Source organism: Pogoniulus pusillus, chromosome 12 (assembly GCF_015220805.1).
Source record: "Pogoniulus pusillus isolate bPogPus1 chromosome 12, bPogPus1.pri, whole genome shotgun sequence".
Classification (NCBI taxonomy): Eukaryota; Metazoa; Chordata; class Aves; order Piciformes; family Lybiidae; genus Pogoniulus; species Pogoniulus pusillus.
This window is the reverse complement of record NC_087275.1, coordinates 24,845,188-24,872,983: the sequence shown is the minus strand read 5'-3', so window position 1 is coordinate 24,872,983 and position 27,796 is coordinate 24,845,188. Positions and strand designations below refer to the sequence as shown.

At 44.2% G+C, this 27,796-nt stretch overlaps 1 protein-coding gene across 1 annotated transcript; it reads left to right on the top strand.

Moving 5' to 3' along the window:
• The first annotated feature begins 55 nt into the window (after positions 1-55).
• OTC (ornithine transcarbamylase) lies at positions 56-27,464 on the top strand. Its single transcript, XM_064151926.1, has 10 exons — positions 56-132; positions 3,794-3,932; positions 4,496-4,577; positions 10,052-10,139; positions 13,877-14,030; positions 22,813-22,935; positions 23,601-23,654; positions 23,767-23,916; positions 25,599-25,736; positions 27,257-27,464. The coding sequence occupies exons 1-10, from the start codon at positions 56-58 to the stop codon at positions 27,314-27,316; spliced, it is 1,065 nt and encodes a 354-aa protein (XP_064007996.1). The 3' UTR covers positions 27,317-27,464.
• Positions 27,465-27,796: the final 332 nt, after the last annotated feature.

The window sequence follows — 27,796 nt, the reverse complement described above, 5'->3', positions numbered from 1 at the left end:
TCTGACACACAAGCCTTTGGTTGCGGGACAGAGAGAAGCCCAACGCGAGCAGAAGATGCTGTTTAATGCGAGAAGCTTCGTCAGTATTGCAAAACTAACAGGGACCAGCAAGCAGCTGCTGCGACAGTTTTGGTAAGCTTAGCCTATTTTTGCATGTGGCCTCTTCTCCCAGGCAACCAGCAACAGAACAAGGGGACACAGCCTCAAGTTGTGCAGGGGGAAGTCTAGGCTGGGTGTTAGGAGGAAGTTCTTCACAGAGAGAGTGATTGGCATTGGAATGGGCTGCCCAGGGAGGTGGTGGAGGCACCGTCCCTGGAGGTGTTCAAGCAAAGACTGAATGAGGCACTTAGAGCCATGGTCTAGTTGAGTGGCTAGGGCTGGGTGCTAGGTTGGACTGGATGATCTTGGAGGTCTCTTCCAACCTGGTCGATTCTGTGATTCTATGGTTATTAGTAATCCTGAGACAAAGCTAAATCCTGTGAAGGAGTAAGTGTTTCAGGGAAAGGTGCTTTTATCCTCCACAATGTCAGTGCCTTTTTGCCTCCCAAGGCAGCAAGCTCTGTGTCTGTGAGAGACTGGAGGATTTTCCCTTTTAATCTTTGTGAAGTGCTGTTCATTCTTTCTGTGAGATGTAGCAGCAAAGTCAGGAAGGATTCTTTCTTCTGGAGGTCAAGATATGCTGCAGATACTGTAATCTATACAGAACTATCAGAACAAAGTATAGAAAATTCTTATCTATTTTAGACAATTATCATGGTCAGTACTGGGGGGGGATTGGGAATTTTCTCCTTGAAGCTGCTGTGTGAATCTCTGCTTGAGTATTTTTTTGTTTTCTTGTGTTTCAATGTACACTGGAAATGCACAGGAAAAGGTGATCTGGAATTCATAGTTAGAAGGGATGAGATTTAACAAGGCCAAGTGCAGGATTCTGCACTTTGGCCACAACAACCCCAAGCAGCACTATAGGCTGGGGACTGAGTGGCTGGAGAGCAGCCAGGAGGAAAGGGACCTGGGGGTACTGATAGATAGTAAGCTGAAGATGAGCCAGCAGTGTGCCCAGGTGGCCAAGAGAGTCAATGGCATCCTGGCCTGCATCAGGAACAGTGTGGCCAGTAGGACAAGGGAGGTCATTCTGCCCCTGTACTCAGCACTGGTCAGGCCACACCTTGAGTACTGTGTCCAGTTCTGGGCCCCTCAATTCAAGAAAGATGTTGAGGTGCTGGAACATGTCCAGAGAAGGGCAACAACGCTGGTGAGGGGCCTGGAACACAAATCCTATGAGGAGAGGCTGAGGGAGCTGGGCCTGTTTAGCCTGGAGAAGAGGAGGCTCAGGGGTGATCTTATTACTGTCTACAACTACCTGAAGGGGCATTGTAGCCAGGTGGGGGGTGGCCTCTTGTCCCAGGTAACCAGCAATAGAACAAAGGGGCACAGTCTCAAGTTGTGCCAGGGTAGGTATAGGCTGGATGTTAGGAAGAAGTTCTTCACAGAGAGAGTGATTGGCATTGGAATGGGCTGCCCAGGGAGGTGGTGGAGGCACCGTCCCTGGGGGTCTTCAAGAAAAGAGTGGATGAGGCACTTAGTGCCATGGTCTAGTTGATTGGCTAGGGCTGGGTGCTAGGTTGGACTGGATGATCTTGGAGGTCTCTTCCAACCTGGTTGATTCCATGATTCTATGATTCTAAGGCAGGTAATCAAGTAAGCCTGACTCTATGATTTGTCTCTCTCCAGTGCCATCAGAAAGTTACCTGTGTGACAGTGTTTCAATAAGCTGCTTCTCATGCTTGTCACATCTCCAGAGTCAGTCTGAAATTAAAGACTCGGAATTGAATTCCACATCTTCCTATGTTTTCATGTTGGCATCAACAGCATTAACAGAAAGTTCACATTCACAGAAATCCTAGCTGCAATAAGTCAGTTTTATTTATTGTTTCTCCACTGCATCCAATAAAAAAGCAAATGTTTTCCTAGCGCTGTGATTTATTTGCTGCAGTTCTGAAGTGGTGGTGATTTGTTTATGGATTTTGGATTCTGACTGCAGGCCATTGGTGAGAACTTTCTCTGGTTAGCAGAGGTGGTAGGCAAGCAAGCTTGGAAAGCAACTGCAGTAAAGGTGGTTTTCCAATGAAGTAATCCAATTTATTAAGATGCCAAGTTTCCTTGTTATTTTTTAATAACAAGTTTGGGGTTTTTTTTAGCATCATAATGTTGGCACCGCTGTCTTTGAACATTACAGGTTAAGCACTCTGCAGTTCATGCTGCAATTTAGCCTAATATTTAACAGTCTGTGCTAACAGTCCAAAGTAATTGCTGTTGCTGCTCAGCAAGGAGTAAGCCAACTGCTTGACCTTGCGATACTGCTTGTTACATTTTAACTCTGGAATGTTGTTTCATTCTTTCTCTGGGGTTTATTCTTCAGCTTCAGACAAGGTGGACACACAATATCACAGTATCACAGTATCATCAGGGTTGGAAGAGACCTCACAGATCATCAAGTCCAACTCTTTACCACAGAGCTCAAGGCTAGACCATGGCACCAAGTGCCACGTCCAACCTTGCCTTGAACAGCCCCAGGGACGGCGACTCCACCACCTCCCTGGGCAGCCCATTCCAGTGTCCAATGACTCTCTCAGTGAAGAACTTTCTCCTCACCTCCAGCCTAAATTTCCCCTGGTGCAGCCTGAGGCTGTGTCCTCTCGTTCTGGTGCTGGCCACCTGAGAGAAGAGAGCAACCTCCTCCTGGCCACAACCACCCCTCAGGTAGTTGTAGACAGCAATAAGGTCACCCCTGAGCCTCCTCTTCTCCAGGCTAACCAATCCCAGCTCCCTCAGCCTCTCCTCGTAGGGCTGTGCTCAAGGCCTCTCCCCAGCCTCATCACCCTTCTCTGGACACGCTCAAGCATCTCAATGTCCCTCCTAAACTGGGGGGCCCAGAACTGAACACAGTACTCAAGGTGTGGTCTAACCAGTGCAGAGTACAGGGGCAGAATGACCTCCCTGATCCTGCTGGCCACACCATTCCTGATGCAGGCCAGGATGCCACTGGCTCTCTTGGCCACCTGGGCACACTGCTGGCTCATGTTCAGGCGGGTATCAATCAGCACCCCCAGATCCCTCTCTGTCTGGCTGCTCTCCAGCCACTCCGACCCCAGCCTGTATCTCTGCATGGGGTTGTTGTAGCCAAAGTGCAGCACCCTGCACTTGGAGCTATTGAACCCCATCCCATTGGCCTCTGCCCATCTGTCCAGGCGGTCAAGGTCCCGCTGCAGAGCCCTTCTGCCTTCCAACTCAGTCACATCTGCCCCCAGCTTGGTGTCATCTGCAAACTTGCTGATGACTGACTCCATGCCCTCAACCAGATCATCTATGAAGATGAGACAGTAGGATGGGAAACCTGTTCCCAGAATGTTTCTTGAGTGGTAGGTGAAGTTCCCAAGCATGTAACTATTTTGTTTGAGCTGTTTTTTTTCCCTTGGCTTTATGCACTTAAGTTTATTAGGCAGAATGCAATCAATACATACACTTATCAGAAGGCAAAACCCCCTACATTGAATGAACATTTTAGAGTATGGTTTGAGACACTGTTACTGTGATGTCTGATAGACAGCATAGTGTCATGTTGTGTTTGACAATCAAAGTTATTTAAACTAATTAACACAGTCCATCAAGCTGATCCAACTGGGTCAAATGAGGGGACTGAGAGAGAGTTCAACTGCTGGCTCATTGGCTTCAGCGTGAGTACAATGTGGTGTTGAATGACAGCAGGCAATTACTTTTTGCTCTTTTGACACAGCTATGGGCCACCAGCTCAAATGAATGTTCATCTGAGAGGTCGTGACCTCCTTACTCTACAGAATTACACAGCAGATGAGCTGAAGTATTTGCTGTGGATGGCTTTAGATCTGAAACAAAGGATAAAGCATAAAGGAGAGGTAAAATGCTTTAACTGTCATTTAGTCCATTCAGATGTGGAAATAAATATTGTTCTGAAGAGTATTGGGAGTGAATCATTCATCTGTCTCCTCCTAAAGGTATCACCTGAGCTCTTAAATGCTGTAAATCATGTGCTGTATATCAAAAAGCCTTCCTGTAAAATGGTCAGAGATATGCTTTTAAATACTTCAGAGGGCTTCACGAGTGAAGCTTCACGAGTGAAAAGGTTAAACTCAGCCAACTCTCTGTTGTTGGCTAACTCCATTCATCGACACAGCACTAAATGTAGGAAATTGAAGACACTTCCCTGCATGGGATTAAATTAGTCTCAGAGTTCTCCTTAATGCTAGCTCAAATTGAGTTCCAAAATGCAGTTGCTTTTTGCCCCTAGTCTTACTTTCTCTTCCTTTAGCCTTTCCACTGCTAATAAATTCCTTGGAGGGCAGAAAAGCAAAGCTGGAGGTAAAAAAAACACCTGCATTATTTTTCTGGTGCTGAATTAAAATGTGAAAGTACTTCACACTGTAAAGTAATTGAAATGCTTTCAATTGTCACGTTCCAGTATTTGCCTTTGATGCAAGGAAAGTCTCTGGCCATGATTTTTGAGAAGAGGAGCACAAGAACAAGATTGTCTGCAGAAACAGGTAGGTCTGAGCAATGACACAGTTAGATTTCATATGAAATTGTATACTGTGTAAAAACACTGCATAATTTTGCATTTAGGAATTCATACTCAAGAGAAAGCTGAGCCAGGAAGGAATGGTAGCTAACTGTGTTTCACCTTGCCCCTTGTTCTCACAAATACCTGAAATTTCACCAGAAGGTTCAAAAGTATGATAGACCAAAAGTAAAGTAGTGGGAAGAAGTGGTGATTTCTGGTGTGAGCTTGGCAAGATGTACATTTCTTATCTCTTTTAGTAAGCATCACAAATTTAATTCAGTGCAAGCTCTCATAGGTATTTTTCTAATGCATTATGTATTGCTGCTGTTACATTTCAGAGTATGTGTTTAGGCTGGGAATCATAGTAATGCCTTGCTATAAATTGGGGGGCTGGTGTAATTTAACATAATTACCTACAAAGGAATATAACTTAATGTAGACTCCAGGGTATTAGCTTAATAAGATCAGGCACTGGAACATTATTCTTTTAGGATACAGTCCTGCAAACACTGAAATACATATCTTTATTTACATACTAGTTGTTCTGAAGTCAGTGGGACCACTGAAATGAATCATTCATGTGCTTGTGTGTCAGTAAGGATTAACTATGAATAGGTGGTGCATCAACAAACAAGAACCTCGTCCTTCTCACCTTTGCATTGACCCAGTATCTCTCAGGCTGATTTCTCCCTGGTGAAGTGATAGGAAACTAGCTGAGTATTTGCATTTCTTTTCCAGGTGTAAGAGAGAAGGTAAAAATAATGGAAGGGAGAAGCAGATCTGTTAACTGCAAGCATTTCTGAATTTGCTTTTCTATGCACTGGTGCAGCCACTGACTTGCTTATTCTGTCGTTGCTGTTTTCTCCAGATAATAGGACTTCTGAATGGGTTTCTCTTGTGCATTCCCTCTATCTGAAAACCACTTCCTTTTTAATTCTGGAGTGGTTCGTCCAATGTCTACTTGCCTGCTACACTGGTACATAGGCAGGTAAAGATGAATTATCTGAACTAGTTTATCCTTCATTTTTCTGTATTCAGAGGGAAGCACTGTTTAGTCCTTGCCTTTTGAAGGCTCAGGAAAGTTCAACTGAATTAATGTAAGGATATGAATTAATGCACTTAAATTCATCCAAGAGGAATTAAGCTCCAGTGAAATAAAACCAATTTATTTCTGAGTGAGAGCTTCCTCAAGGGAATTTACTGCAGTTTAACTTCTGTGCATTAACTTCACACCTTCAGTTAATTGGTCTTAAGTCCCCTAAGCCTAGGACTTTGTTTCAAAGGCAGGCTAAAGCTTTTTCTGTCCAGGAAAACTCTATACATTTCAGCTGCTTTTTAACATATGTGATTCCTCCCTTGTAATTTCTCTCTCAAAGTAAACATGGGGTCACATGTGTTCCTTTTAGCTAAATTAGCTAATTTAATACAATTTTCTAATGACAAAAAAAAATTAGACATTGAAGTGAATCAGGCATTGAAGTGAATCTTAGTAAAATACCTGAGCTGTCTGAAACAGTATTTCCCACGAGTTGCATCTCCAATACTTTGAAAGAGGTCATTTGTTGGACAAAGTTCTGGTGATAAGATTAATCTAAACAGTCTGCAGCTCTCAGGAACAATGAGACGAAAGTCTCAGTGGGATTTGTTATAAAAGATCAGAGACTCAAGTCTGCTCTGTGCAATGGCTAGGAGACTGTTGCCATATATTAACACCTTGGAAGTCTTTTCAGAAGTCCTGCCATCCCTATGACCACAAAGAACTGCCTATGCCTATAAAGAACACCATTACTTAGAATCATAGAATCATAGAATCAACCAGGTTGGAAGAGACCTCCAAGATCATCCAGTCCAACCTAGCACCCAGCCCTAACCAATCAACTAGACCATGGCACTAAGTGCCTCATCCAGTCTTGTCTTGAAGACCCCCAGGGACGGTGCCTCCACCACCTCCCTGGGCAGCCCATTCCAATGGGAAATCACTCTCTTTGTGAAGAACTTCTTCCTAATATCCAATTACTGAAAAGTAAATAGAATAACACAAGAGGTGAGGTTGGAAGGGACCTCTGAGGGTCACCTGGTCCATCTGGAGCCCCTGCTGAAGCAGGGTCATCTAGAGCCAGTTGCCCAGGACTGTGTTGTTGGCTTTTGAACAGCTTCAAGGATGGAGACAGTACAACTTTCTCATCACCCTTTCAGTAAAAGAGTATTTCCTGGTGTTCAGAGGGAGCTTCCCATGTTTCAGTTTGTGCCCACTGCACGACTAGTTGTGCCTGGCTCCCAACGACTTTTGAACACATCCAGGGTTGGTGACTCAAACACCTCCCTGGGCAGCCCATTCCAATGCCTGACCACTCTTGCTGGGAAAAAATGTCTCCTCATGTCCAGTCTTAACCTACCCAGTCACAGCTTGAGGCCATTCTCTCTTGTTCTGTCACTTAATTTCCTGTGAGAAGAGACCAGCAGCAGCCTCTCCACAACGTTCTTTCAGGTAGCTGTAGAGAGTGATGAGGTCTTCTCTCAGCCTTCTCTTCCTCAAACTAACCAGCCCCAGCTCCTTCAGTTGTTCCTCATAAGATTTATTCTCCAGGCACTTCACCAGCTTCATTGCCTTCCTCTGCACTTGCTTGTTGCCCCTTTACTGTCCTGGACAAATATAACCTTGTCTTAATGCATGTTTCTCAAACCCATATTATTTTACTCTTTCTGATATTAGAGGTGGTGTAAGTTTAACAAAGACTCCAAGTAACTTTCACAGGGTGTCGTGGAGGGGATTTCTCTATTCCTCCCCTGTTAGGGGGAGGTGAGAAATTGATTTGAGGCAGTTTTGATTTTTTATAAAATTATTTATTAAAATTAATATTTACAAATTTACACCTCCCCTAACCACTATGAAATTCAAGTTCGTTTGCAAGCTTATGAAAATAGCTCTGGGATATATTTACAGGGATTGATTATTAAATGGAAATACCAAATTATTAACAATTATTGACAGAGAGAAAGATTCTTAGGCTTAATGCCTCTTAACAGCTCTAGTGTTTGCCCAGCGAGGGCTGAAACTATGTGTGCTCCTCAGATAGAGGTAACCTCTATTACAAAAGAATTGAAGCTTACTTATGTGTGCTGTTCTTAAGTATTAATCATTAAATCACCCTCCCAGGAATCTGTCTCAGCGTGTGCCCAGTATTGGGGTCTTGGTGAGCTGGAGTCTGTCCCGGCTTGCAAGGGATGATAAAGTTTCCCAGTCTTCCCAGTCTCTGGGGTAAATAGAGTTTTCTCTAACCTTTTCTCCTGGGGTGACCTCTGCCTCGGAGCTGTTGCTTCTTCTGGATGCTGTGTCCAGGGATGATCAGCTGGCAGGATTCCAGATGCAGGAGAAGGATTTGCCCATGTTGCCTCTGACACAGTTTGGCAGCTAACAGGCTGCGTTTGCAGGTTTGCAGACTGTCTGAGGGTCTGCTGAGCTCTGGGTCTTTCCAGAGTTACAGGATAGCTGGCAAGTAGTATTTATGCCGTGCTGCAGGGAGATTTAACTCCGCAGATGAATCAAGATAGCTCTAGGCTTTAGGCAGGGGGTTCTTGGCTGCCCATATATGTATGGTGCAGGCATGAATGTGCTCTGCTTCTCAGAGGGTTTGCAGATAGCTTGGCTGCACCTTGAGATCAATGCATGAGGTCTAAGCCTCTGTAATGCTTGCAAGTGAGCGAGGCCTGATCCTGTGTCTAGGCCAATGCAAGCAGGTCAGGGCAGCAGGATGCTGCTGTGGATCAGAGCTGAGTCTAAAATGCTCTAAGCTTCTGAACTGGTAAACAGTCTGGATCGTCTGATCGGACTGAACAGGACTGAACGTCTGACCACGTGGTGCTGCTGTGCACCCCTCTTTATAGGCTCTGGGGCCGAGATTCGTGGCTCGTTGGACATCTAAAATGACCAATTAGGCTGGCAGTAAGCCAAACCTTGCCCCAATAGAGCCATGCCTGGACCCTCCCAATAGAGGATTACCTGCCCCGACCCCAGGGGCACACGGACTGGGCGTGTGTGTGTTACACAATTTGTTTGCTGCCTCGTGGGTCCCGGCAAAAGAACATGTCTGGGCATGTAGAGGCATAGAAAAGCCTCAATTTTGGGGCTACTGCCCCTCCACCACACAGGGTATTGGCAAAATAAACAAACCCAGATTTTTGGAGCCCACTGGATTTATTAGTGTCATTGGCTATGGGGAAAATGGGACATGTCTGCTGTTACACTGGAAAACATCATCTGTTTGCAGTCAGAATCCCATCCTGCATAAAATCTTGCAGACTTTTGGAAAACAATTCCACATGGTCATATATCCCTTGTAAAATGTATACTCTCAAGCATGATATAAAGGTGAATGCCCTGGTTTTGTTATAGCTTTGGTATAAAATATTCTGATTGTCACTGTTGCTCTTAAAATATACAGCTGCAGTTATGTTTTAGTGAACAAGTCATAAATAAATCCAACCATGCTAGATACTGAATGCAGACAACATGTCAAATGGTAGAACTGGAGAGGAAGAAATACAGGCACAGAAGCTTTGTGTACCTTCTTTTATTGTACACTGGAACATACAAGGTCTTAACAGCTTTACAGAGGTTCACTGCTGCTGGCTTTAGTGGAATTACTCCCAGCTCACTCTTTGTACCTTGTGGAGTGAGAGGAATATGATGTCTCTGCCTGAATTCTACTGCATACAGTCCAAGAAACAACTGCACTGCTTCATACATTCTGAGGTAGTGGGGATGGTACTACATGGCAGGAGTGCAGAGTCTGGATTTTGTTGGAATGGATGGTATTTTATACTCTTCAATGATGCCAAAGTCTTTTCATGGTTTTCTGTTCAGGAGTAGATTTCATTCTTCATGCCTAATCTATCCAGTTCCTTGTAAATTCCTAACTGTTGCTGGGTAGAGAGATGCTGGCAGTACCTGAGGTCTTTCCTTTTCTCTGTGTCACATTACACTTTTCAAGACACTTAGTCATTTGTGACCAACCTTCAGTTTGTTATGATGCATGAGGGTGACTATACTTGCAGGTATGTGGAATTACCCTTAGTGCCTCACATGGTCCTTCTATGGTGCTAAGCCCCTTGAAGTGGAAATTCAGCCTGATGCATGGATTACCTAGCTCTTAACAGGGAGCCATAGTGATGCTTCTGGCAGAATATAGCCTTGCAGCTTGAGTGGCTGTTCCTATGAACACAGATGAGAATTCATGCCTAAGAAATTCAGCAAAGCATCACTGAGTGGGTTTATTCCAAAATACATTTATTTGTGTCTTGTGTGTCAGGCTTGAAGTGTTTGAAATATTTGGATGCCCTGCTGAGTTTTACTTTTATTGCTGTAAACCTCCTTTACAAGAAGAAGATTTTGAATCTTGGCTGTAAATGAGGTGCTGGTGTTTAATTTTTTTTCCCCCTAATTTATTCTCACTGTAGGATTTGCTCTCCTTGGAGGACACCCTTCTTTCCTTACAACACAAGATATACATTTGGGCACTAATGAGAGTCTCACAGACACAGCAAGGTTGGTAAAATGTCACTTGATTGATCACTTTGTGGTTAGTGGTTGATCAGCTCAAACCTGTTTTACAGCATTTTGGAACTTTTTTTTTCCTGGAAATGTCAGAAGAGATTCCAAATTTCTTAAATATTTATAGATCAGCTCACAGGATCTGTAGTTCAGCTCCCCAAAATGTCTCACAAGAAGACATATTTGTATCAAATTTGACATCCAGAGTATTAATGAGAGTGACAGCCACACAGACAAACACTTTGGGAACTTCAGTAGTATAGCTCCACTGATGACAGCAAATATATTCCAACAAGATTAGAAACTTCTGGTTCTGTTGCTCCTCGTGGAGCTAGAAATACAACTGACTGACAAATCAAAAGGCAAATGTTTTTATTTGCCCTAGTTAGGCCAGTTGCCTGTAGTGACAGAATGTTACTGAAGGTCACTCTGATCCTCCAACATCAGCAGCACCAAACTTGCCCAGCACTGTGTGGCCAGTTTCTGATTTCACAGTATCACAGTATCACAGTATCAACAAGGTTGGAAGAGACCTCATAGATCATCAAGTCCATGTGCCCTTATCCACAGCTGTAGCCACTGCCAGGACTGCTGTGGAGGCTGGGCTGTGGCATTATCTTCCAACCTGGTTGATTCTATGATTCTATGATTATTCCCTTACTGGCACCCTTGGAAGATCTTAATCGTGCACAGCCCAATGTGTATACAGGGATGGGTAACTTGTGGCCATTGCCAAAGCAAGGAAGAATTGAACCCAAGGCTTTTCTCCAGGGAATTCACAGAATCACAGCATGTCAGGGGTTGGAAAGGACCTCAGAGATCACCCAGTCCAACCCCCTGCCAGAGCAGGATCACCTATGCCAGATCACACAGGAAAGTGTCCAGGCGGGGTTTGAATATCTCCAGAGAGGGAGACTCCACAGCCCCCTTGCACAGCCTGTTCCAGTGCTCTGTCACCCACACAGGGGAAAACAATCCTCCTCATGTTCCCATTTATGACTCTGACCCGAGGATATTCCTCTTCTGGCAAGTCACAGAACTCACCTGCTATAGTGGAATGAGGACTTTCCAAGTCCTTACAGAGCCTTCCATGCTCTGCTTTACTCCTGCTTTCATCATCCAAATTATTTTTGACTTTGCAGAATCCAGGCTGAGCAGTTTACCCAAAAGAACAACCTGAATATTAGTTGCTTAGCATTTCTTGTGAATGCAATATAACCTACCAACTTCATGCACTTAATGTAAGAAGAAAGAAAGAATACCTCTATAGTAGACCCAAAGGGGATTTCAAATATTTACAGCCATACATCTAGGGCTCAGGAGGCCTTAGAAGTACTTGAATTTGAGACTTAAAGCAAAAGGGGCACAGATCTCTTAAAGTCTCAGTTTTTATTAGAATTGCTGCAGGTGAGGGTTGAAAGCATTCCTGCTGTGAACATATGTTTAGTGACTTATTACTTCATCATAATGCAGTTCTTCCATGCTTCACAAGACATTGCCACTTAAATTGACACAGTAGACAAAGCTACCAGCCATTAAGGAGCTTTAAGCCTTCCAGTGCTGCTTAGCATGTCTGATACATTGCTTGTAATGAAATATAAGTCCTGTGTCTGAGCTGGCAATGTGCACTTGCAGCCCAGAAGGCCAAACCATGTCTTGGGCTGCATCAAAAGAATTGTGACAAGGGAAGTGATTCTCCTCCTCTACTTTCTTCTCATGAGACCTCACCTTGAGTACTGTGTCCAGTTTGTTCCCCCCCATCAAACTGCTGGGGTGGATCCAGAGGAGGGCCACAAAGATGATCAGAGGGCTGGAGCACCTCTGCTCTGGGCACAAGTTTAGAGAGTTGGGGCTGCTCAGCTTGGAGAAGAAAAGACTCTGGAGTGACCTTACAATGGCTTTCTGGTACCTGAAAGGAGCCTATAAGAAACCCAGAAATTGACTTCTAATAGGGGTTTGTAATGACAGGATGAGGGGAAATGGATTGAAGCTTAAAGAGGGCAGATTTAGACTGGATATTAGGAAGAAATTATTTACAATAAGAGTGGTGAGACATGGGAATAGGTCACCCAGGAAGGTTGTGGATGCCCCCTCACTGGAGGTGTTCAAGGCCAACCTGGTCTAGTGGAAGGTGTCCCTGCCTGCATCAGGGGGGTTGGAACTAGATGATCTTCAAGGTCCCCTCCAACCCAAACCATTCTATGATCCATGTTCAGAACAAGTTTTCCACAGTCACAGAATGCAAGCTGGAATTAACACAGACACAGAGGAAAAAGAAAGTCACGAGTAAAGAAGAAATAATGGTACAAACAGCACCTGTTCAAATACCTCATAATCTTCCTTCTTTTCACTTGTAGCTACTATTGCCTCGATTTTCTTCATAGGGAGAGCCACAGGGAATCTTTTAAGATTTTATTAGAGTGAGTGATGTCTGATGTCAGTAGGAAATCATAGAATGTCAGGGGATGGAGGGGACCTTGAATTATCATCTGGTCCAGCCCCCCTGCCAGAGCAGGATCACCCAGAGCAGATCACACTGGAACACATCCAGACAGTTCTTGAATATGTCCAGAGAGGGAGACTCCACAAGCCCCCTGAGCAGCCTATTCCACTGCTCTGTCACCCTCACAGTGAAAAAATTCTTCCTCAGGTTCACATGGAGCCTCCTATGCCTCAGCTTCCACCCATTGCCCCTTGTCCTGTCACTGGACATCCAATATTTGTTACCGACTTCATCAGATTTGTCTGTGTAAAAGCCATGGCATTAAGGTCCATATTTCCACAGGAGGAGATAGCAGAATTCTTCATGGCTAATCAGGAAGATAGATAGATAGATACTACAAGGATTTTTTGTACTCCCCTCTTTGTTTTGTTTTGAGGTCCTATTAGAGATAACAAGAAAACATACAAAAGTATTACTTCAAAGCCAGGCTTCAGGGCCTGATTAAAAAGCAGAAATGCAGAGCAATGCAGATTTCCAGCCCAGATTTCATTTATCTAAAGAATTCAGGACATATTAAGTACACTATGCTAATCCAGTCTCCTAGTTGCTGAGCCTTTCACACCTTGGCAAGTGAGGCTAAGGGCAGAGTGGTACAGTGGCTCCTGCATGTCCCTACCCACAGACAACGTGTGTGCCAGGTGTGTAGGTAGAAGAAAGAACAGGCTGATGTTGATGGCCTCCTGCTCTTGTGTTTGTTAAGATCAGCAAGCAGTTGTGGTCATATAAGACCCATCTGTATGCCTAATCCTTGCAAAGGTCAGGCTGCCATGCAGAGACACTGTAATATTCAGTCAATGCTACATTTGTTCTATGCTAAAAGACTCCAGAAACCTTCTATCTTATCTCTTCTGAAGTTACCAAATTCAAATATTAGTGTCACACAACCTCTTGTCTTAGTTCAGATGCCTTAATGTTTATTGATGTTACACCTGTAGCTAGAGTGAAGCACTAAAGAGGAAAAAAGGGGAAAAAACCCAACAGCATAAAATACAGCACCAGGATTCATTTACTTAGCATAGCCTGTTAATAAGCAAATCTGCTTACTTATTAACAGCTTGTTAAATGTCTGCATTTAAGTGTGCTGTGCAGGCATGATAAATTATTCAGATAGCTGGGAAAAAAATTGATTCCTTCCCTCTTCTCATTAATATTTCTCTGTCGCACCCTGGTGAGTGCAACAGGGATCTACTTAGGATGTTTGATGTGGGTATTTTCTGCCGTCCTCTAGGGTGCTGTCCAGCATGACAAATGCAATCTTGGCTCGAGTTTATAACCACAGTGCTCTGCATTTAATGACAAAAGAAGCCACGGTCCCAGTCATCAACGGATTGTCTGATTTATTCCATCCTCTGCAGAGTTTAGCTGACTACCTCACTCTTCAGGTAATGATATAACCCCCTGATTAATAACAGCATTTTCTTTTGCTGGTAAGTGTTTGAAGAAGTCAGGTTCAAAATGGTTTATTCTTACTCTTTTCTAAGTGGCAACTACATGGCATTTGTTATTTAAAGAGATCTTCATCCAGGAATACATTTAAGGACCTGCTTCATTTAAAACAAGTAGTTCTACCAGCTGTAGAGGGACTGAAGTTAAGCACAAAATCAAGTGCTTCGTTGGAGGAATTAAATTGAAATTCAAAAAATATCCAGAGGGGCTTTACATAATGAGATAAAGGTAAGATATTGGCTGAATCAAAGCCAGTTTGAGATTTTCCACTGAGTTTAAAAACCTCAGTAGTTCACTCTTGATGCCTTCCTAACCAATGAACAGTTTAAAAAGAATCACCATCCATATATTAGTAAATTGGTAGACCTAAAAAACCTGTTTTGAAAAGCCAGTTGTGGTGTTACCAGTGCAAGCCCCAAGTGTTCAGGCACTTAAATTGATTTAAACTTTGCTCACATGAAAAAATGCTTTCAAAGAGATCATATTTTGTGGTTTAATCGAGTGAGATAGTTGATTTCGCAGCAGGATAATGTTTTACACATGGAATAGCAGATGTTTATCTGTGAACAGAAGGACTGCTCTGTTTTACAAACAACTGAGGAACTGACTTATAAAAAAGATTACTACATTGCAAGTGCTGGTTGACAACTATGATGAACTCCTCTGACCTTGTTTACTTTCTGAATGAATACAAATCAGACTGCTCGAAAAAGGGAGGACAGAATAATTTCCTGATTCCTTCAGTCGTGTTTCTCAGCTGTCAAAGACTTTGCTACGGCACATTCAGTATGTGCAAAAGATCTAGTGAGAGCAATATTAAATTATTCATGCCTTAAACTTCAAATAGTGAAAACCTCTCATCTTTAAGGGAAATTATTTTTTTTTCCTTGCTTTGATTAGGATTTTTCACAAAAGTTTCAATTCTTAAAGTGAAGAGATCAGCAAAAATTGGAGAAGTTGAGGCCTGTTTAGCCTGGAGAAGAGGAGGCTCAGAGGTGATCTTATTACTGTCTACAACTACCTGAAGGGGCATTGTAGCCAGGTGGGGTGTGGCCTCTTCTCCCAGGCAACCAGCAATAGAACAAGGGGACACAGTCTCAAGTTGTGCCAGGGTAGGTATAGGCTGGATGTTAGGAAGAAGTTCTTCACAGAGAGAGTGATTTCCCATTGGAATGGGCTGCCCAGGGAGGTGGTGGAGGCACCGTCCCTGGGGGTCTTCAAGCAAAGCCTGGATGAGGCACTTAGTGCCATGGTCTAGTTGACTGGATAGGGCTGGGTGCTAGGTTGGACTGGATGATCTTGGAGGTCTCTTCCAACCTGGTTGATTTTATTCTATTCTATTCTATTCTATTCTATTCTATTCTATTCTATTCTATTCTATTCTATTCTATTCTATTCTATTCTATTCTAAATCTGTATTAAAGTGCTTCGTGTATCTGTTCTGGAGGCAGGGAATTAATGTAGCCAAGTCAGGAATTACAAAAAAATAGGATTGTTTTAATTTCCTGAAAAGCTCACCCCCAAACTATATACAGAATTAGTTGAGGTTTACTTACAGGCACTAATTCAGTTGGGAATTCTTCAAAGGGTGTTATGGGCAAATTTAGAGATATAGGAAGTCAGGAAATGGAAAAGGCTAAGCTATAAACACAGCTTTACCCCACTATCAATCAGGTGAGCAGAGGCTTCACTCACAGAGATGAGATAGGGAATTGGAGATGATCCCTTGCTGGATTTCTCTGCGGCTCAGCTACCTTCTGACGCTGCAGGCAATATCCAATCGTGGATCCAAATGGCAAAAGTCCAAGGTGGGTGGAAAAGTTACCAGACTCAGAAGTGTCTCAAGCACTTCTTCCACAAGTGGGATGATTGTGGAACAATGCTGCCTCAGCAGTGGCAGGGGAGAGCCAAACTATTAGCATCTTCCCAGCTCAGAATAACAGCCAGGAAGCCAGCTGCGGTATGGTCTGAGAGCAGCCAGGTCCGGGTGCCACCGGCAGCTCTCTCAAATGGACCCCAGGACTTGCCAAGCTTGCAAGTTTGCACAGATTGGTGAAAAAGTGGGAAGAAGCATCCAAAAGCATGGACAGTGCAAAAAATGAGAGCTGTGTAAAAGGTAGGAGCTGTCCAAAAGCAAGGATGGTCCAAAACGGGAACTCTGTCACAACAGGAACTCTTTCAAGGCAGGAACCTGTCCTGTCAGGAGCTCTGTCAAGGAAGGAAATTTTTCAAGGGAACTTTATGCCTTTTCCCCTTGCTTTATTTATGCTTTTCTAGTCAAAATATCCATTTGCCATTTTATACTGAGTGTGAAGATCCCAGCCAACCATCAGCCCAGTTCCCAGCATGGGCTTCCACATGGGTCACTACATGTGTGGAGAAAGACACCTTTGCTTTTGCCCCTTGAAGCCCACAATGGAGGGAGGAAAGCAGTTTTTGTGCCACTTTCTCCTTCCCATTCAAACCCCTAGAGATAGAGTGGGGGAGAAGGAAGGGATTTGGAGTGCTTTACAACAGTATCTCTGGAGTGAGTCCAGAGGAGGGCCACAAAGATGATCCAAGGGCTGAAACACCCTTACTGCGAGGACAGACTGAGGGAGCTGGGCATGTTCAGCCTAGAGAAGACTCTGGGTGGACCTTAGAACTGCCTTCCAATATCTGAAGAGATCCTACAGGAAGGCTGGAGAGGGACTTTTCGTAAGGATGTCTAGCAATAGGACAAGGGGGAATGTTTTTTTAAGCTAAAGGAGAGTAGAGTTAGACCAGACCTTGGGAACATGTTCTTTGGAATGAGGATGTTGGGACTCTGGAACAGGCTGCCCAGAGACATTGTGCATGCTTCCTCCCTGCCTTCTTTTCTGCAGCCTGAACAAATACAGTTCTTTCAACCTTTCCTTCTATGTCAGGCTTCTGACTCCTTTGCTCATATTTGTGACCCTTCTCCAGACTCTGCCCAGCTTGTCCATGTTGGTTTTGGTTTTTTGGTATAGCCACTTGAGGAGCCACTTCTCTGTCTTTGCTGAAGACACGTAACAGCCACTTGCTGAGTCCACCTGGTGCCTCTTAGTCCTCAGGCCAGAAGCTGTGGCTCACAGCTTCTGCTTGGCTGAAATGCATAATTTGTATTTCAGGGGCAACCCAGATAGTGACATTGATTCAATTGATATTAATGTCACTGGACAAATCCGTTAACTTGTAGCTGCCTGCAGAACAGCCAGACTGGTAATTAGAGCAGATCCATATGCCACTAGCTTTTTGTGTCACTGCTCTGGAGGGAAATTTCTATTTCAGAAGGAAATGGTCAACATAAAAAATACATCAGTCATTATTTTTTTAAGCAGTGTAACAAACTACAGTGTTGCCCAGCCTGAAGAGGGCTGCCATTTATTCCCAACTTCTCCTCAATGTATCACCCAAAGATCTCAAATTATCATAGTCTTCAAATTCATCATCATCATCCTCATCATTAGGAAGGATTTTGTCACAGAGAGGATTAGCAAATATTGGAGTGGTCTGCCCAGGGCAGTGGTGGAGTCATCATCCCTAGAGGTGTTCAAGCAGCCTGTGGACCTGGCACTTAGGGCCATGGATTATCATTGACCCTTCTGTGCTAGGTTGAGGATTGGACAGGATGATTTTTGAGGTCTCTTCCAAACAGATGTTTTCTGTGTGATCCTGTGTGGTTATTCTAAGAACTAGAAATCCCAGCTAAAATCTGGAGTGGTGGAGTAGAATATACTGACTGTTTCAATCACAGTGGCACAAACCACTGTAGGAGTAAGGAAGATAACTCACCATCTGCCTTCAACCTGGTTTGAGAGCTGGTAGATCTGGGCTTGCCTACTTTCTCAATTACTGGGTTGCACTGTCTCCCAAAGGGCTAAAGATTCATCTGGTCCCCTGCTTTCCATTTTAAATTTTGACAGATTATTGATTCATTATTCAAAAGCTTTTTGTAATTGATGGCTGCTGTTACTGTTGTGGTCAAGCACTTCAGAAGTAATCTATAATGGCATCAGAGTTTCAGCCTAGCTGGAAGCAAGTCCAAGCAGAGGCAGACAGAAATGCCCCTAATTAGTTAAACCAGTCTTCTCTAAACATACAGCAGTGCTAAATAACTGAGCATGCTTACTTTTTTTCCCAGGGTTTGATACACTGCCATGCATAACCAAAGACATGAAGAGAATGAAGTGTTGCAAAAGCAACATGAGGATGAGGAAGCTGACTGTACAATTGACACTAATTACTCAGCAGGGATTTTCCATGAGAATAGCAAAGCCAAGTTTTGTGGAGCTGCATCAGCAATCACAAGTCTGACAAAGAGGTTTTCATAAGGGAGTATGGCTCTAGACTTTCTAAATACATTAGGGTTTTTTTTTTGTATGAGTTTACTAACAGTATACATATTTTTGAAGTCTGGTTACAAATTTAGTAAGAAACTGAAGAACACCCAAGTAGGTTAAAAGGCTACATTAATATAAGAGAGTTTGGAAAAACTGGGGAGAGATGTAAAAGGGAAAAAATATCTTCAAAGCCTCAGGTGACACCAGAGGTTCTGATTTAACCTCAGATGTTACCATCGTGGTGTTGTGCATTGGATTTGCACCCCAACAGATTTACCCTCTGGAATAAGTTCACCATACTTGCTCAGAATTTTGGAAGTTAAATGAAATTATATTGAGAAAAATAGACTAAGTATAAAAGGCAAGAAGCATATAGGAGGTATATTGACATACATTTGCAGATCAACAACAGCACAAGACCCCCTTGTACAATATTTCAGCTGCTTCTTCCCTCCCTGTACAGCCAGCACACTGTCTCTACCTCCCCGCCCTGTACCATTTGCAAACCCAAACAAGAACATCAGGCAGGCATCATTCAAGGTCAGGAGCAGAGATAGAGCAGCCAGAAACCAAGCAGGGGGCAGCCAGAGAGAGAGAAAACAGGCTTGTGCTGCAAAATATGAGATAGAGGGAATGCAGAGGAGGGCGATGAAGATGGGGAAGGGTCTGGAGAATAAATCTTAGGAGGGTCTGAGTGATTGAGGGAGCTGAGGTTGTTTAGTTTGAAAAAGAAGAGGCTCAGGGGAGACCTCATCACTGTCTACAGCTACCTGGTCTCTTCTCACAGATAATTAGTGATAGAATAAAAGGGAATGACCTCAAGCTGCAACTGGGTGGGCTTGGAGTGGATATTAGGAAAAAAAATACACAAAAAGAGTGATCACTGCAGGCCTTTGTGAACAGTCCCTCTTCAGCCTTCTTGTAGGGCCCCTTCAGGTACTGGAAGGCTGCTATTAGGTCTCCCCAGAGCCTCCTCTTCTCCAGGCTGAACAACCCCAACTCCCTCAGCCTGTCTTCATAGCAGAGGTGCTCTATACCCCTCATCATTTTTGTGGCCCTCCTCTGGATCCACTCCATCAGCTCCATGTCCTTCCTGTATTGAGGGCTCCAAAGCTGGACACAGTACTCCAGGTGAGGTCCCACCAGAGCAAAGTGGCAGAATCAGCTCTTGATGCAGCCCAGGATGTGATTTGCCTTCTCAGCTGCAAGCTCACACTGCTCATGTCCAACTTCTCGTCCGTCAGCACTCCCAAGTCCTTTTCCACAGGGCTGCTCTCACCTCATCCCCAGGCTGTATTGATAGTGAGGATTGTTCCAGCCCAGGTGCAAAACCCTGCACTGGATTTTGTCAAACCTCGTGAGGTGCACCTGGGCCCACCTCTCCAGCTCTTCCAGGTCCCTCTGGATAACCTCCTGTCCCTCTGGTCAGGCATTGGAATGGGCTGCCCAGGGAAGTGATTGAGTCACCAACCCTGGATATTTTTAAAAGTCATTTGGATGTGGTGCTTGGGGATATGGTTTAGAGTGAATCTTGTAGGGTAGGGTTGTCAGTTGAACTTGGTGATCCTGAGGGTCTTTTCCAACCTGAATGTTCCTGTGATACTGTGATATTCAGCAGTCCAATGGAATTAGATAAACTTAGAATCATAGAATCAACCAGGTTGGAAGAGACCTCCAAGATCATCCAGGCCAACCTAGCACCCAGCCCTATCCAGTCAACCAGACCATGGCACTAAGTGCCTCATCCAGGCTTTGCTTGAACACCTCCAGGGACGGTGACTCCACCACCTCCCTGGGCAGCCCATTCCAATGCCAATCACTCTCTCTGGGAAGAACTTCCTCCTAACATCCAGCCTATACTTTCCCCAGCACAACTTGAGACTGTGTCCCCTTGTTCTGTTGCTGGGTGCCTGGGAGAAGAGACCAACCCCCACCTGGCTACAGCCTCCCTTCAGGTAGTTGTAGACAGCAATGAGGTCACCCCTGAGCCTCCTCTTCTCTAGGCTAAACAACCCCAGCTCCCTCAGCCTGGCATTATTCTGTATCCAATCTCTAAAATTGCTTATCTCCTATATTCCAATTCTCTGAAACCAAAAAAGAATCAGGCATAGCCTTAAAACTGCAACACATGGCAAAATACTTGTAGCAGGATTTTTTCTGTGCGGTTGTATAAGCATCTGCATATGTCTCAGAGTAGCTTTTGTATTGCCTCAAAGCCCACTGGTTCTGACCACCACAATCACCTTTCTTGGAAGCTGAAGATCTATGTGTATAAGCAGTACAGTCACCATCATAGCAAGCTGGCTACATGTGATTTGAGATACAGCAGTAGCAGAGCAGGGGTAGCATAAAGCTTAGCACAGGGTATAAAATAGGATCCACAAGTACACACAAAGCTTGATTCTGCCTCATCTGCTACTTCTTCCATTTGTCAAATGCCATCATTAAGATTAGCTCAACTATGTCCACTCTCTACAATAGTCACTGCAGATGCAGCTTTGTGATTTGCAGTGCGTACTGAGGGTCATTATACAGGCATCTCTAGTACTTCATATTTTATCTGAGGCAGCTAGGACCTTGGGAAAACAGAGGAAAATATTTAGTATGCACTGCACTTCTTTTAATGCAGAGTAGTAGCTGGTAATAAGGTGGAAGTTATTTAACACAGCAGTGTATTTGTGACTCGCTAGTCGGTGCTTTGAGCATTACAGGCTGCAATGTCTATTTTTAAGCAGTAAGATCAAAAGAACTCAGGGCTGTCTCGTTTGCTCCTGGCTCTCATTTGTTCCTGTCTCAGCTATCACTAAGCCCTAGCTGGAAACAACCCCTGAAATAAATGCTTTAGTTTGGCCTTCTCCTAGGAGAACCATTGCTAGGAGATGTGGAAGGGCATTGTGAAAGATCCTTAGAGACCTCAAAGCTGTTATACTGAAATAACTTCCATGTCCAGAAAGTCCTGATTTGCTCTCCTGTAAATGCCCTTGCACCAAATCTCTGCCAGTGGGCTTGCTGCCAGCAAGTTTTAACTGGAAAAGTGGTAGTTTTATCATGCTGTAGTTTTAGCCCTTAAATTGTAGGCAGCCTAGAACCTTTACTAGGGTTAGTATTTCTACAGCATTTTAATGTCATCCAGTATTTCAGTTGTGGTCACTGGCACAAATGCCAATAACTTTGTTCTGGAACAACTTCACAACTATTAGGTTAGGAGAAGCTGCGACCAGGAGAGGAGGAGGTAGCCCCAGCCCTTTTCCAGCTCAGTCTTTTGGCATCTTTGAGATGGCTGCCTGCAAGGTTGCCAGCTAGCACAGCTCTACAGTGGGAATGCTTATCTTCTCTGACAAGCATTGAATCATGTCACACAATGTGTTGAAAGACTGTCTGGCTTCCAGCTACTACAATGCAATTGTAGCATGGCCCAGTTTTGAACTAAGAATTACAGGCTCCCCCTCTTTTGTGTCACAGGGTGGACACGTAAAGACCAGGCATATAAATGTATTTAGTTATGTCTTTACAAGCTCTCTGCTCCTCAAGTACCTAATAAACATGCACGTTTAAAACAAGGCTTTCCAAAGAGCCTCAGATTGTCCTGCTTTGGAGGTATCTTCTGTTACTCTTGCTGCTTCTTAGGCTTTATCTATAGGTGGCTGAGGGCCAGAGTAGCTGCACATCTGCAGGCTCCAAGTGCCATCAGGCAAAGCTAAAGCTGACTCTGTAGTGCCTTCTAAAGTGGGGGCAATCCTCACTTTTCAGGAAACACTGCACTCTTTGGCTGTGCAGTGAAGTGTAGGTCAGGAGTGGCACAGTTGCTTTCAAAGTGTTGCTCTTTGCTCTCCTCTGCTGTGCATACCTGTGGTGGTTAAAATGCACTCCAAGGGCATGACCCCTGCTGTGGCCATGTTGTGTAGAGAGAATCAAACCAGAGCAAACCTGGACAGGGTATTCTCACAACTTAGGGGAAAGCTGTCCTAGACCTTAGGACTGTCCTAGGCCTAAGGGCTGCCTCTAAATTGAGAGTATCTGCCATTCACTGATATTTATGAGCACCAACTGCGGCTCTACAGCTTTGCTGCTAAAGTTACGCTGTGTCTGGTGCTGTGTCTCTCAGCCTGAGCCTCAGCATATGGCATATGTGGCAATGTGTCCTTCACTGGAGAAAGCTGCAGCATTTGCATCCTGGTGTAAGACACAGGGAACTTTCCCCTCACTGATTTACCTTGTAGCTGCAGTAAATTCAATGAAAGGTGTGGTTCCAGGCATTTAAAAGTCACCAACCTTCTTTGCACCAGACCTGGCTGATTAATCACTGCTACCTAGGGCATCAGCTTGCCCTGCTCCCCTGGAATGTAGCCCCAGGGTTGTTTGATTCATTTTTCAGGAGCATTATGGTGGGCTGAATGGTCTCACTCTCACCTGGATCGGAGATGGAAACAACGTCCTGCACTCCATCATGACAAGTGCTGCAAAGCTGGGAATGCACCTGCGGATTGCAACTCCCAAGGTAAGAAAGCTATGGACTAAGGAAGCCAAGCTTAGCCCATTCTTGTCTCAGACACTTGGATACTTACCAAGAGACTCAGCTAGTGGTGTTTGCATGTATCTTGAATGCCATCTGCCAGACCCCACGTTCAGAACCCCCACTTAGTAATTTTGATGGAAAGCAGGAGTAGTTCTACTGAGTTCAGCTTCAGAATAGCTGAGAGAATTCATGACCTGCAGTATAAAACACAGAGGATGATAATTCCATTTGAGAAAGTGTTGCAAAATCATCCACTGCCCTCTTCTCAAAAAGGAGTTATTGCATTTTGGTTGGTTCAGCATAGCCATTTGACTTTTTTGAACGCTATATTGCAGTACAATATAAAACATGAAACAAGGAATCAGTTTAAAACAAACAGAAAAGAAATTAGATGATGTGTTGGTATTTCATTCTGTAACCGCTGAAAATCATGTTTCTTGTCCTAACAAGAACATCTTCTCCCTGTTTCTCTCCAAAATAAACTCTCAACAAAATCAGCATGATTGCTTCAGAGTTTACAGTTCTGAAAGACACTCTTCTTCCTGTGGCAAGTGGTTCAGCCAGTATTCTCCTCATCACTGGTAATAAACAGTAAAGATCTTACATATGTTCTGTGATGTGTTGTTACCTATCATCTCTTTTGGCAGGGCTTTGAACCAGACCTCAGAATAACTCAGATAACTGAACAGCATTCCAAAGAGGTAGGAGATCAAGAAACAGTCCAGTAGAGTAAACTGAATAGAGTTTGGGTTTTTATCTAAATGAAGTTGAAGTTCCTTTTCTTCCTGATCTTCCTTATTTTATTCACATTAGTATGGCACCAAGCTACTTCTCACAACAGATCCCTTAGAAGCTGCAGACAGTGCCAACGTCCTAGTTACAGACACGTGGATAAGTATGGGACAAGAAGAGGAAAAGAAAGAAAGACTAAAAGCTTTTGAAGGTTATCAGATTACAATGCAGGTAATTGAGATTTGGGGTTTTGTTGATGCTTTCACAGTTTGCACTGTGAAGAATCAACAAGATCAAAGCCTGAGTTTGGTTTTTTTTGTTGGTGGTTTGTTTTTTTGAGTGGAGCCATGGAACAGTCACATGCAAAGCTCCTTCCAGCTTGAAATACCCACAAAGATAACAAAGATTGGGTTATCTTACTCTTCACATGGCTTGGCCTCTGTCAGAGCTTCCCAATCAGATCTAACTCAAAAATGTGTGTATGAGAGCTAAATCTTTACTTCTTTGCAACCTAAAAACTATTTCTAACAGTGAATTTCCTCTTTGCTGCCCCTCAGTTTTGTTTAGAATGAGCAACTCACAGATGAACTCTTAAATGCCTGGGCAGCACCAGTCAATGAATAAAGCATTAAATAGGTGTCTTTAAAATCATCTAGTAGAACTCAGAGAATCATAGGATGTTAGAGGTTGGAAGGGACCTCCTGAGATCATCAAGTCCAACCCCCCTGCCAAAACCAGGATCACCCAGGGCAGGCTGCATCCAGTGCACGCTTGGAAAGTCTCCAGAGGAGACTCTACAATGCCTCTGGGCAGCCTGTTCCAGTGCTCTGTAACCCTAACATTGAGGTGAAACCTTCTATGTTCCAATTTGTAGCCATTCCTTGTCTTATTGCTGCAGACCACTGAAACAAGATTGGCTCCATCCACTTGACACGCACCCCTCAGATGTTTATACATATTGATCACATCTCCTCTCAGTCATCTCTAGACTAAATAGCCCCAGGTCTCTCAATCTCCCTTCACAGGATAGATGTTCAAGTTCCCTAGTCATCCCTGTGGCTCTCTGTTGGACTCTCTCCAGCAGGTCCCTGTCTCTCTTGTAATGGAGAGCCCAAACCTGGACGCAGTACTTCAGGTGTGGTCTCGCAGGGTAGGGTAGAGGGGGAGAAGAACCTCTCCAGACTGCTGGACACATTTTTCCTGATGCACTCCAGGATGCCATTGGCTCTCTTGGCCATGAGGGCACATTGCTGGCCCATGCAGAACTTGCTGTCCACCAGCACTCCAAAGTCTTTCTCCGTGGAGCTGCTTATTAGCACAAAATCAGTTAGAGGAAAAAGTAAAGTCATAAACTGTTAATTGACCAAGATATAAAGGATATTCTCCTTGCTGGTAGAATTGCTTGTTCATTTGACTGTATATTAACATGTTCATAAAATACTCTTGATGGGTATGCCTCTGAAGTGGCCCAAAATGCTTCCATTCACTGTTCATTGGTATTACATCAATATATTATGAGTGACAATATCAAAAGAAGAAAAATATAACCTTTGAAGTCATGGCTTACTATGCTCTTGTTGTGATTATCATTCATATTATATTACTGTATAGCATTCAAAACTAGATTGCATTTTATTGATCCACTAAGCCACTGCAGGTTTTATTCCCCTACTAAAGCCAGAGAAATAGAAGCAAATATTTGACTTCTGTGAAGGCAGCACTGCTCTCTTAAATGGAATATTCCCATTCTATTCACAGATGAGGAATTCTTTTGTAGTCAGTGGAATCCTCCTGAGTTCAGCATCCAAGTAACTGGAGTGGGAAATGGTATAAAATTTGTTAACTTTATGGCTAGTTAAAGATTTTATTCATTTCCTCATACATTTCTTTATGTGTTTTTTTTTCATCTACAGACTGCAAAATCTGCTGCTTCCAATTGGACTTTTTTACATTGCTTACCCAGAAAACCTGAGGAAGTTGATGATGAAGTATTTTACTCTCCACAATCACTGGTTTTCCAGGAGGCTGAAAACAGAAAATGGACATTTATGGTAAAAGAAAAAAAAAAAAAAGAAAGAAAATAAGATAACAGCAGTTAGAGGCTGGGCTTAGGTTCTCCTCTGCTTTATACTGCAGTGTTGGTGCCATGGACAGAGGCACTGAGTGCACTCTCAGCAAGTTTGCTGATGACACCAAGCTGTGAGGTGCAGCAGACACACTGGAGGGAAGGGATGCCAGCCAGAGGGACCTGGACAGGCTGGAGAGGTGGGCACAAGCCAACCTCATGAGGTTCAACAAGGCCAAGCACAAGGTCCTGCATCTGAGTTGAGGCAATCCCAAGCACAAATATAGGCTGGGCAGTGAGTGGCTGGAGAGCAGCCCTGAGGAGAGGGGCTTGAGGGTGCTGGTAGACAAGAAGCTCAACATGAGCCAGCAGTGTGCACTTGCAGCCCAGAGGGCCAAGCAGAGCCTGGGCTGCATCAGGAGAAGTGTGGCCAGCAGGGCGAGGGAGGTGATTCTCCCCCTCTGCTGTGCTCTGGTGAGACCTCACCTGGAGTACTGCATCCAGTTCTGGAGCCCTCTTTACAAGAAGGATGTGGATGTACTGGAGTGTGTCCAGAGAAGGGCCACTGGGGTGCTCAGAGGGCTGGAGCAGCTCTGCTATGAGGACAGACTGAAAGAGTTAGGGCTGTTCAGTCTGCAGAAGAGGAGGCTCCAGGGTGACCTTATTGTGGCCTTCCAGTATCTGAAGGGGGACTACAAAACAGCTGGGGAGGGACATTTTAGGCTCTCAGAGAGTGACAGGACTAGGGGGAATGGAGCAAAGCTGGAGATGGGTAGTTTCAGACTGGACGTGAGGAGGAAGTTGTTGAGCATGAGAGTGGTGAGAGCCTGGAATGGGTTGCCCAGGGAGATGATTGAGGCCCCATCCCTGGAGACCTTCAGGGTCTTCAAGGTGAGGGTCAACAGGACTCTGGGCAACCTGATCTAGATGAGGATGTCCCTGCTGACTGCAGGGTGGGAGGGGTTGGACTAGATAACCTTTGGAGGTCCCTTCCCAGCCAGACCATTCCATGATTCTATGACACTCTCTTAACCTGAGTGAGGATTTTCCATGTTTTTCCACAGAAGGTATAGCTAAACCAAGACAAATTAACAAGTCCTTATTTCAGTACAGCTCTCACTGATGCTGATGGAAGTTTCACTGAGATCCACAGGCAAGCCCACATGCTGTTTGGGTTCCTACAGTGTCTCCCAGAAGTAGCTGAGGAAATGCTCTAACATGCCAGAAGAAGGCCTCAGCATTTGATCTAAATGCTGTGAATTTCTCCTGTGCTGGCATTTTGTCCACACTGAGGTAGCCTACCTGCTACCATACCGAAGATCCTAACTGCTTTTTCAGCTTTTGCCTGATTCATCACCAGAAATTTTAGCAAATAAATAAATTTGTGTCAGGACAGCAATTTTCAGCACAAGACTTTAGGGCTGGGAAATATTTCCCCCCTTATTTATTTTTATGGAGTATCTGTTTCCAACGTGACTGGAATTTTTTCTTTCCTTCCTCCTCTAGGCTGTCATGGTTTCCCTGCTGACAGATTACTCACCACAGCTACAAAAGCCTACATTTTGATGCTTGGATTCTTGCCAAGTGAAAAATGTTCCTCATCAGCAGAATACTCTGGCCTGCAAATCCATAGATCTTCTGCAGAAAGGATCAAGGCAACGAACTGCTCTTTAATGAAACCATAGAGTTAGCTGTGTAATACTGCACTGCATGCCTGAAAATGTTCAAGATGATAAACGCTGCCACAGAAGCTGCTTTTCATCTCCATGCTCCAAGCTGGCTGTCCTTCCTAGTGATCAGCAGCATGGAAAATGTTCCAACGTGGTGCTTTAATGATTGGCTCTACCAGCATCACAGCCATAGCACAGCCTATGCATAGCTGTTTTGGAACTTGTGTAATATGACAGACATGACCTCCTCCCTAAACCTGCCCACTGAATTGCTGATCTCAGGAAGCATGCACAGAATGCATCTGGTTGGAAGAGAGCTCAAAGATCATCCAGTCCAACCTTCCACCCAGGACTGTGGTAAAGGGTTGGACTTGAT

Coding starts and splice junctions, on each gene's coding strand:
- OTC (XM_064151926.1), top strand. CDS start 56: ATGCTGTTTAATGCGAGAAGCTTCGTCAGTATTGCAAAACTAACAGGG. Junction 133..3,793: donor CAGCTGCTGCGACAGTTTTG/GTAAGCTTAGCC, acceptor CTTTTGACACAG/CTATGGGCCACCAGCTCAAA. Junction 3,933..4,495: donor GGATAAAGCATAAAGGAGAG/GTAAAATGCTTT, acceptor GTCACGTTCCAG/TATTTGCCTTTGATGCAAGG.